Here is an 11,686-nt window from a genome sequence, read left to right on the forward strand (position 1 = left end):
GACTGTTGGTAGGGTGTAAGAAAGCAATGAGCATTATGACGCCTCTTGCGCAGTGTGTAAGATAGGGCCCTTAATCTGGTAATTGAGTGGTTGGGCCCAAAGTCTTCAGAACATGTCAAGAGGCTTAGAGCTGTCTGATCCACATAATTGACTCTAACAGAGCCAACTATGAATCAGAACAGAATGTAGAGTTTGGCATCATTGTTTAAAAGCCCATTTAACTGAGAGCCTGTCAAAAGCAAAACAGGTCAACATTAGAAGTGCTGAAGGTGAAGTATATCATGCTGAGGTAGCTTGTCTGAAGCAAGAAAGAGAAATCCTTAACACCAGTCCACCAAGGAAGTTAGATCCTGTCCTCGACTGTAATGGACTCTTGAGAACTGGAGGGCGTCTTAATCAATCATCTCTCTCTGCAGAGGAAAACCACCACCCCTGGTCACATTGGTCCTCTGTCACATTGGTACTCTGCTAATCAACACACTAAGTAACAGTTAGGATATAAGTCTTGACTTGTACTCAAAGGCAAACTTTTCAAGGTATAATATTGGTCTTTACAGGGTCAAATGTGTTTCCTATGAAGTACAAAGTTTTTTCCTAAAAGCAGGAAGTATAGATTTGTACCATTTAACCAGCAAAAAGGTACATTCAGTATTCTGTATCACTGTACTAATGAACAATATATATATTTTAATTATACATTTTTCATTGAAAAGCCAGACCATTTTGAATTATCAAGTTATTGACACATATTCAGTTCATGATAATGTTTATAATCTTTAGAATCTTTACTGCTACAAAAACATGGGTACACACAGGACTTTCACTGAAGGGTACTCTATTGTATCTCAATATAAGGTGCAGCCAACAAGTACTCTTTTACATACAAATCTGTACCTATTTTTCTTAGTGTGTACTACCATAAAAAGAGAAACATCAAGGCTAGGTAATCACAGAGAGGCAAAGTAATGCAATGCAAAACATTAAAAATACATACATGTAATTTTAGGAAAATTACAGGTGGAAACTTTGTAGATTTTATTTCTTAATAGAATGTAAGCAGATTTTCTAGAGTAGCACATTGGGATTGTTCGAGTAATACCAGAGAACCACTGGGTTAGAACATTTGTGTTAAGTTCTTCCGCAGGAGAGAATTTGATTGAAATTAAAGTTCCTGTGGAGTTTCTGTGGTTCAGTTCAGTTCATTGTGTGTGTGAGGGAATAAGTGACGTCAGGTTAATAATATAAGGCACCCCGCTCCCTCTCTCGCGCTCCTACAGTGTCCCCTCTCTGCGCGTTACGCACGCGGTGCGCTCTTAGTTCAGCCTTCTCCTGTCCTCGCGCTCATCTCTTTCCATTGCGCGGTAACCGGCGCGTGAATGCGCGCGGTGAGGAGAAGATAATAAGAGACCCGTGAGCGCGCGCGCGGCTTTCATGGTGGTCGGCGACGCGAACAGGACCACGGGTTACGGAGAGAGCGCGCGCTCGCTCATGGCGGAGGCGCGCGCGCGGGAGCCTGGCGCGCACGTGGCAAGCGCGAGGATCGCGGAGGCGCTGCTGCTTCCACGGCTCTTGGAGCTCGCGCACGACGGCGGCGGCGGAATTGGCATCGGCGGGGATCGCGTGCCCTCCGTCGCACACATGCCCGCGCACACGCCCGGCTCCGCAGCTTCGGACATGCTGGGACCCTCTGCGCTCGAGCCGAGCCTCGTGATGGCCGCGGCCAACCGCACGCGCTGCGCCGAGCAGATCCTGAGCTACGGCGGCGCGGAGAAGGTGCTGATCGGTGCCGTGCTCACCGCGCTCACGCTCAGCACCATCTGCGGCAACGTGCTCGTGCTGGTGTCCGTGTGCTTCGTGAAGAAGCTGCGGCAGCCCTCCAACTACCTGATTGTGTCGCTCGCGCTCGCGGATCTGTCCGTTGCGCTCGCGGTCATGCCCTTCGTCAGCATCACGGACCTGATCGGCGGCCGCTGGATCTTCGGACAGTTCTTCTGCAACGTCTTCATCGCCATGGACGTGATGTGCTGCACAGCGTCCATCATGACGCTCTGCGTGATCAGCATCGACAGGTGAGTTCACCTGTTCACCTGTCAGTACTTCCATTTCAGTATTTTACCCTCTCTCTCTGACTTTAGACACAGATTAGTACTTTACATTTACTGTCTCACTGACTTTAGACACAATTCAGTACTTTACTCTCTCTCTCTGACTTTAGACACAATTCAGTACTTTACTGTCTGACTTAGGACACAATTTACTCTCTTTCTGACTTTAGACACAGTTCAGTATTTTACATGTACTCTCTCACTGAATTTAGACATGATTTTGTACTTTACTCCATCTCTGATTTTAGACACAATTCAGTACATTAAATTTTTTCTCTCTGACTTCAGACACAGTTCAGTACTCTACATTTACTCTCTCTCTTTCTGACTTTAGACACTATTCAATATTTACTTTTTTCTATGACTTTAGACACAATTCATTACATTATATTTCCTTTTCTAACTTCAGACACAATTCAATACTTTACTCTCTCTGACTTCCAACACAATTTAGTACTTTACATTTACTCTCTCTAAGACTTTTGACACAACTCAGTACCCTACATTTACTCTCTCTGACTTCCGACACAGTTCAGTACTTTACATTTAGTACTTTACAAATCAATATTTTACATTTACTCTCTCTGACTTTAGACACAATTCAGTACTTTACATTTACTCTCTTTCTGACGTTGACACAATTCAGTACTTTACATTTACTCTCTGACTTTAGACAGAATTTAGTATTTTAGATTTACCCTATCCCTGATTTTAGAAACAATTCAGTACTTTACATTTACTCTCTCTGACTTTACATTTACTTTATAGATTTATGGATGACAGCTTTGCACACCTTGGTATTTTCTCAGTCAGCTTTATGAGGTAGTCAACTGGATCAAATGGAAAAAAAAGTCATGAATATGGTAAAAAAAAAGAATTCTGTGTAGTTTGAAAAAATATCTTATAAATCTTGTAAGTCATATAAATCTGATAAAAAGTAATTTGTTGTGTTTTAAGGTCCAAAACCACAATAGTTTGATAATGCCAAGTAGTGATTGATCACTGTTGATCGTTGACCTGTTAGAAGCTAAAACCTCCTTACCATTTTCTATTTCAGATACCTGGGTATCACCAGACCCTTGACATACCCGGTGCGGCAGAACGGCTGGTGCATGGCGAAAATGGTCCTCTCTGTTTGGCTGCTCTCTGCGTCCATCACCCTGCCGCCGCTATTCGGTTGGGCGCAGAATGTAAATGACGACAAGGTGTGCCTGATCAGCCAGGACTTCGGCTACACCATCTATTCCACGGCTGTGGCATTCTACATCCCCATGACGGTCATGCTAATCATGTACTACCGCATCTACCGGGCAGCCAAGCTAAGTGCAGCCAAGCACACCATCACCGGCTTCCCGCGGCCGGAGAAGAACAGGCAGGATGAGGTGGATGAGGACGAGGAGGACCCTGGAGACGGCTCAGAGGTGTCAACAGGCGTGGACTGTGTTACTGTTGCGATGAAGCTGCACAGGGAAGTGGAGGAGTGTGCCCGGTTGCCTCGTCTCTTGCGGGGAATTGGCGGTGGCTCCTCTGACCGCAAGAGCATCTCCATCTTCAAGCGGGAGCAGAAAGCAGCAGCCACTCTGGGGGTTGTAGTGGGGGCCTTCAGCTTCTGCTGGCTGCCCTTCTTTCTGTTGTCCACCACCCGGCCCTTCGTGTGTGGGACGGAGTGCAGCTGTGTGCCGCTGTGGGTTGAGAGGACCCTGCTATGGTTGGGCTACGCCAACTCGCTCATCAACCCCTTCATCTACGCCTTCTTCAACCGCGACCTGCGCACCACCTACCGCAGCCTCCTGAGCTGCCGCTACCGCAACATCAACCGCAGGCTATCAGCGGTTGGCATGCACGAGGCTCTGCGGCTGGTGGAGAGGCCTGAGACCACGGTGTCTGGGTGACCTTGGCTTACAAAAAGGGAAAAAGCATGAAGCTGCAAAACTCAAGCGGAAAAAAATGCTGAAAGACTTCAGGATTCCAGAGCTTGACAGGGCCATGGAACACAGCAGGGTTTCAAGCATCATTATGAGGACCCTTGTAAGGTTTTCTAAAGAGAAGTCCAGATATCCAGCTTTACTCTTGAGCTTTCTGCGATGGCATGGAACACTTGGTCCTGATGATTTTTTAGAGTCTTGCGTCTTTTGAACATCTTTGAAACAGGGATGCCCAACAAGGATGCTGAACTCTTGAACTCATAACTGAACCAAACAAATAAATGTCATGACATGCTCAAGAAAATATGATGATCTGCATAGAGGGTTCCTGCTATAATGATGGACCAAGCAGTGGACTTGATTCCCCAAACAGTTTTGGGTCAATTGGGTCATTATTTGTGCTTTTCCAGTTGAGTAAGTATCTTTTAAGGCTTGATCACATCTGGCATTAACATGAGTTTTGTATAAAAGCACATCATCACATCCCATCATCAAAGGTGTCAAATGTATTCTCATTCATTACTCTGTAGAAGTATAGATACTAGGGTTTAAAATACTTCTGGAGATGTTGAAGTATCAACTCAAGCTTTTTACTCTTTAAGTAAAAGTGTAAAAGTACTGTTTCAAAACTACTTAAAGTATAAAAGTAATGTAAGGGGAAAAAATTACATTAGGACAAAAGCTTAGGCCAGGCCACAGGGTCCTTCCCTTTTTCTAAAAGCCATAATAATAAACATTCTTAAGCATTATTTTTTTTAATTTAAATTAAATGATTGTTCATTAGGTGATTCTGCCATGTGCTGGGCATTAAAGGGAAATGCAATTAATACATATTTAATATGTTTGACCAGATATTATTTGATCATGTATGAGATTTTAGAGAACTAATATTTTAATTATATAAGGAACACACAATCTACTTACATGAAAAATCAACCTGCAAGTTACATTCATTTTATTATTATCATTATTTAATAATGCAATAACAGTGTATGTAATGTAAATATACACTCTGCTGTGATTATCATAGCTTTAAATTTATTATGTTAAAAAAAAGTTATTAATTATTTTTTTTTACTCTGAATGTAGAAGCCGCCACATTTAATGTGAAACGCGAAACTTGCTAAACAGGAGTGAGATATAACTTGATTAAAATATAACACATCTTGTTTAACTACTCTAGAAGGCTCTAGTAACACTGAATGAGAGAAAAAATAGAACTTGAGAGTTAAATTGCGCCTTGTTTTGGAACTTTAGGTTGAGCTGGAAGGGAAGGGAAAACTTATATATAAATATACACTATTATACATTCTTGAGAATAAGAAAAATCTTGTTTAACTACTCTAGCAGGCTCTATGAACATTGAATGAGAGAAAAAATGCAGCCCTAAATCTTGTTTGCAGTGTGTCTTGGAGGTGTTTAAAAACACATGTTAATGCCAGGTGTGAACAGGCTCATGGTGTCAATTGATGACACAATTTGTTAATAAAGCATCATTATCCAAAAATCCTGAGAACAAGAAGATTGGACCGTATGTGCACTATTGATATAGTGTACAAACCCACGTTTTAAAATTAGGTTTTTTTGGGGCTTCATGTGTTCGAGTGAACAAAGACATTGTCACTGTAATCTAAGAATCGCCATTTCAAATGCCGGATAATGCTGCTTACCATCAGCAGCCGGAGTCTGAGAATGTACAATTATCCATGCTTTCTCAGGGGTGATGCTGCTCAGTTCATTTGACTGGGGATTGAGTAATTTGCCTTCAAAATTGGGGAGAAAATGGGAGAAAAGTAGAAATATACAGCTCTGGAAAAAAACAAGAGACCACTTCAGTTCTGAATTAGTTTTTCTGATTTTGCCACCTATAGTTATATGTTTGAGTAATGAATGAAAATTGTTGTATTATTCTATAAACTACGCACATCATTCCTCCCAAATTCCAAATAAAAATATTGTCATTTAGAGCATTTCTTTGCAGAAAATAAGAAATGGCTGATAAAAAAGATGCAGAGCTTTCAATATTTGGTGGAATAACCCTGGTTTTTAATCACAGTTTTCTTTCATCTTGGCATGTTCTCCTCCACCAGTCTTACACACTTCTTTTGAATAATTGTATGCCACTCCTGGTGCACAAATTCAAGCAGTTCAGTTTGGTGTGATGGCTTGTGATCATCCATCTTCCACTTCATTATATTCCAGAGCTTTTTAATTTGGCAAAATCAAAGAAACTCATCATTTTTAAGTGGTCCTTTATTTATTATTTCCCGGAGCTGTATACATACAGTACCAGTCAAACGTTTGGACACACCTTCTTATTCAATGTTTCCTTTATTTTTATATTTTATATTTAATTTATTTTGTACATTGTAGATTCATATTACAGACAAGTCACATGAAGGGACACATATGGAATTACATAGTAAACAAGACCGTGAGAAAATTCCCAGGGTGTGTAGATCTGTCCTCAAAGCTAAATGTGGTACTTAGAAGAATGTAATGTTTACAGAATAATTCTGCACATGTTCCTGTATAGCTTTAATATAGTCTTCAATATTAAATTTACAATGTAAAAACACATTGAATGAGAGGATGTGTCCAAACTTTTGACTTTTACTGTATAAAAAAAGTAGACTGTCTTGACTGAAAATTGTTGAGGACATGTTTGATCTTTCCCCATTAATTAATTTATTGACCCATTAATAACTCGTTTGTCAACTGCCAATGTCGATTAAGTCATTCAGAGTGGTTAATCAGTGGCACCAAATAATTTAATTCTTCTAAAGACAAAAAAAACAAATTGTTTAGCACTTTCTGTAATCCACACGTTCTGCCGCAGCTGAGAGGCTCCTGTGACTCGTTTAGCTCGCCTGCTGTGGTCAGAGTTGAGGAGGAATAATAGGCATTTGATACAAGTTCTGCAATTAGATCCTCACTGAGGAAGAGTGATGGTAAACCGAGCTCACCTTCTTCTCGTATCAGCAATATTTGATCTGACATTAAAATAACTGCATTTACATTTTAAACCAGTACGTATTACAAGCCCGTTTGTTTATGGGTATTTCGCGCCGACACCAAGTATTGTGTAAGATGATTTATTTATTTTGTACAGTTATTATTATATATAAATATTTGTACTGTAATCTATAGATCATGCATGTTCGGGATACCACACATAAAATATCAGTGCATTCTGTCTGTCAGGGATCAGCTTTTTTTTCCCAGCATTTTTTCCACCTTTGTCTATGTTATGTAATAGTTACTAAAATGACCAACACCATACGTCTGTAGTTCTATTGACCTGATCTACGCAACATTTCACAACAAGCGCCACTTTTGACACAGGGCCACAGTGTTGTTCTGCATTCTTTCCTCCGTAAAACACATCAGTGTAGATGAGTGTTTGCTGTTTATTTTCCTCAAGCCAGCTTTTTGAATAAATACATGTTGATGAATGCTGTGTTTTTGCATATCTGACAGATGCATATTTAGAACAGCACCATGTTGGTCAAATCAACATACTGAGGCCCTGACAACTTGCAAACTAGAGCTTTCTTCCAATTATCAACTGCCCAAACACTGATGTCTTTTTTTTTTCAGCTTAGGCGTAAAAAACATTCTTATACTTTGTAATTTTTGGACCTAATGCGCCTTACTTACTTTGCACCCAAGATGCGAATTACGGGTGGTTATTCAGGGGGTCAGATCCACTAATTAAGACTTCAACCCACCCTAAAGGGGTAAAAACAAGTTTGCGGGGTACAAAACATTTAAATATGCTTCTTACATATACTGTTAAATACTACTAAAACAATGCAGTATCTATGTCTGGAAGAATATTGTGATACAATTTTAAGCACCCCTAAAGTGGATCAGACCATTCCATGTTAATAAGAATTCCTAAGTTAAGGTGCACAAGCTGCTCAAGCTACAGCATTTTGTTTCAGTAGCTTGCTATCTACTTAGCTTTCTTAAATGTCATTTAAACACACTTTTTCTTTACATAAATAACTCACATGAATTTGCTATCCCACCTTAAATGCTGCTGTGGCGGCATGCAGACTTCAGGCTGTAGATACTATTTCTGCCGCTTTTAAGGTGGAACAGAACATTCAAATGGGAATCCACGTTCTTTTTTATATGGACTGTTTGTGATTTCTGCACAACCAAAGCAGAAATGTCTAAAAAGGAAAATGTGTTTTAATGCAGGGAAAATGTTACGGTGGAATGGAAATGTGTTTTAAGGCGTAAGGGAAATGTGGACAAGAAACTAAATGCTTCATATGCTACAGTAGACCTAGTGAGGAATTAGTTAGATGAGTAGTTTTACAGTAAACTGGTGTATTACAATTTTTTAAGGTAAGCCTTTTTTTCTATCTTTTTAATTGGCTACTTTGAAAAATTAACAATAGCTAAGCTATATAAATAGGTTCCTACAGCTCCCCTTTACATTAATATTGTAGTCCCAGTGTAAAAATATATGGATGAGATGGGACAAAAGACTTATCCTACAGGGATTTTCAGTTACATTGTTATTTTCAATTTATTTAGAATTAAATAACAAATGATTCCTGTGGAAGAGATTCTGTAGAATATGTATTAAAAGATTATGGTAAGAATAGCAGCCAATATCATTGTGTGTGTTTTTGCAGGATTAACTGTGGATGTTGCTGTATAATATATTATTTATGACTATAAAAATGTGCTCCTTTGTGCACAACTAACCTCACACACCTCCCTGAATTAACAGTGAAAGCAGTCAAAAAATGGGCAAACAATAAGTGCAGGATTCCCCAGGCTGTTTTACTAAAAGGCTACAGCAACTGGATTAAGGGTTATGTGCACCATGTGAAACTAGATAATTGCTTTTTTTTGCTGTATTGAATTTTCACATGTTAGTTAAGCTAGCTTACTAGCTAGTTAGTTAGTAACTAACTTAGTGACTGTAAAAAAAATACCTTGTAGTTCATGATCACGTTGAGAGCCCAGCAAGATCTATTTTTCCTGTTGCTACGATAGCAAAGACACACTGAGATGCTCTAAATCAAGCTGCCTGATGCATGGTTAAGCTAAAAGAGAGCACAACAGAATCCTCAATAAAATCCCAGAGTTCTCTGGGACTGCACCACAATGGACGTTTTAAAAGTACTTTTTAGCATGCTCAGAGCAACTACACTATTTTAACTATTTTTAATTATAAAATAAAAAACAAAAACTTTACTAAAATTGGATTTAGAATAAATACAGTTATTAAAAAAAAAAAACTAAATACAAGCCATTTTATGTTTTCTCACATCTCAACTGCAGCCACCCACTCCTGCAATTCCAATGCACTCCACTCTGGGGCGCACCCCACAGTTTGAGGACTTGTTGCTTTGATGGATTTTATTAATATTTAATAAGACTGTATTGCTTTATGCAACGCCAACTGTATCATCACACACTAGGATAATTATATTAAACAGTATCGGGCTTCCTGTAGATCTCACATTTGGCAGGGCCGGTGATGATGCCCAGACAAGGAGGGTGGGGGGGTGGTTGCAGTGATTGAGTGAGAGGGGGAGCGTGAGGATGAAGTGGAAAGAGTGAAAGAAGTGTTCTTATTCTGTTCTGAATCACTTGTCATGACTCAAATCCAATTAACCACCCGTTCTATGAGCTCTCGCAGGAATGGGTGGCTAATTGCGTGTAAATGTGTGTGTGTTTGTGTGTGTGGGATAGGATGCCCACCTGTGAACGCTACCTGGCAGGCTAGCCAAGGTTCCATCAAAGTCATGTTCAATGTTCTGCTGAATGGAGAGCAGCAGAGACGCGTCTCAGAAGTCTAATGCACACAAAAAGGAATTATTTTTGTCCGCCGTGTTCTGAGTTATACTTAGCTTAAAAGCCCGTGGAGCCGCGGAACAGGGGCTGGAGAGCCTGTGAGCCTCAGACTGAGAATAATCTGCTCTGTTCCCTCCACTTCTATTCACACTTTCAGAGAGAGAGAGGACAGCTCTGTGATTAACCAATGTGCCTATATTTCCTTCTCCACTGGTGGTCAAAAGAACTTGCCTTTATGTGATTTTTACAATAATGGCTGGTGGACTGAAAATCGAACAGGATAAAACTAGGTATTCTAAGTATTCTGCTGCTGGTGTTACGCAAGCACTTTTTTGTGTTTTTTATGTTTGTTGGTCTCTCCCTGGCTCTTCCTTTACAGGTCACCTGCTCTAATTAGACTGAAAACAACCACCAATAGGAGATCTGGCTGGAGTAATTGGGTACCCATGCTGCAAAAGTTGAGAAAACTCAAAATTTCAAGGCAGCTTACTGCATTAGATTTTTCAAGTTTTAAGGCCAACTCAGAATTTTAAGTTTTGAAGAAAACCCATGTGGTTTGCCAACTAGAAATCTTTAGCCCAGATAATTAATTTTTTATATGTATTGAAATTTCAAATATTAACTCTCACCAACCTAAACATTTAATTTGTGTTTTTAAGTTTTATGAAATGTGCATTGTATAGGTTATCTGGCTATCTTTTAGGATCAACCAAAAAAAAAGTTGTGCCAGTGAAAAGGTGTACATTAATTTAATCATCTAGCAGGTGCAACACTATATTTTGGTTCATTTAACAAAGCAACTGGGGACTTTATTTAGTCTATTTCATACTTGCCTTATGGTCAATCATATAAGATTGCGAGTAATGCAGATGTTATCAGCTGGACTCAGCCAGTATATAACCTTCAACACCTTTAACCAGACTGTTAATAGTATATAATGCATATGCAAATTTCATGAGAAGGCAGTCTGTGAGGAATGACTATACACTAATGCTGAGTGAGAGGTGGGAGGACACGCCCAATATGCAAATAGCATGACCAACATCAGGTGGAAACCCCGGCTGAATTGCTCTGTAGACCCCGTTCAATTAAAAGGTCAACCTGAGCATGTGCAGTAGTGCAGAGTAGTTGGCTTGGCCTCAACAATTTGTAAATTTTGTAAACACAAATTATTTAGTTTGGCAAATTGTTTTTTTGTTTAATACATTTATTTCTATTTTTTCCCAAGGAAAGCGCAGCGACTCGGTTCCAATACATCACCTCACAGACGCCCGTGCTGTGGACATCACCCTAGGAGTGATGTGGGAAGAGAGCACCATCTACCCACCCGGAGGGAGCAGGGCCAATTTTTCTCCTTCTGGGCACCGGCAGCTTTATGGCAAAGCTGCATGAGCAGGGGTTCGAACCTCTGACCTCCCGCTCATAGTGGCAGCGCTTTAGACCACTGGACCACTTGGCACCTAGTTTGGCCAATTTTTAACAAGAAATTTAATAATGTTAATTGAGTTTGAGTTAAACTAGTTTGCTATAATTTAGAGTACAATTCAATATTTTTTGTTCAGCTGACTTAAAAATCACCTGAAGGAGAACAATTTTATGTTTTGTTTTTCACAGTGCAAGATGGCTGCAGAAGAGAGAGGAGTTTTGTCACTAGCTTCGTTACAAAATGTAGGCTGTTGTAGGCTGGTGGGATCAGTGACGGTTTCCAGCTTCCAGCACATTTAACCAGTGTTAAACTAGCTGTGACTGTTCTAGTCAGCCTGTCCTGCCTCTAAGTATCATAGATCACTCAGTCCAGGTTGTGTTGCCTCCACCGCCTAATTTGGGGCGATT

General features: G+C 40.1%; 1 protein-coding gene across 1 annotated transcript; it reads left to right on the forward strand.

The window, feature by feature from the left end:
• Positions 1-875: 875 nt before the first annotated feature.
• htr7a (5-hydroxytryptamine (serotonin) receptor 7a) lies at positions 876-7,466 on the forward strand. The gene is made up of 2 exons (XM_007244688.3): positions 876-2,069; positions 3,163-7,466. The coding sequence occupies exons 1-2, from the start codon at positions 1,432-1,434 to the stop codon at positions 3,995-3,997; spliced, it is 1,473 nt and encodes a 490-aa protein (XP_007244750.1). The 5' UTR covers positions 876-1,431; the 3' UTR covers positions 3,998-7,466.
• Positions 7,467-11,686: the final 4,220 nt, after the last annotated feature.

Source organism: Astyanax mexicanus, chromosome 14 (assembly GCF_023375975.1).
Source record: "Astyanax mexicanus isolate ESR-SI-001 chromosome 14, AstMex3_surface, whole genome shotgun sequence".
NCBI classification, from domain to species: domain Eukaryota; kingdom Metazoa; phylum Chordata; class Actinopteri; order Characiformes; family Acestrorhamphidae; genus Astyanax; species Astyanax mexicanus.

Bases quoted from the DNA above. Each gene is read 5' to 3' on its own strand.
- htr7a (XM_007244688.3), top strand. From the start codon at position 1,432: ATGGTGGTCGGCGACGCGAACAGGACCACGGGTTACGGAGAGAGCGCG. The intron at 2,070-3,162 runs GTGAGTTCACCT...TTTCTATTTCAG, and splicing joins TGCGTGATCAGCATCGACAG to ATACCTGGGTATCACCAGAC.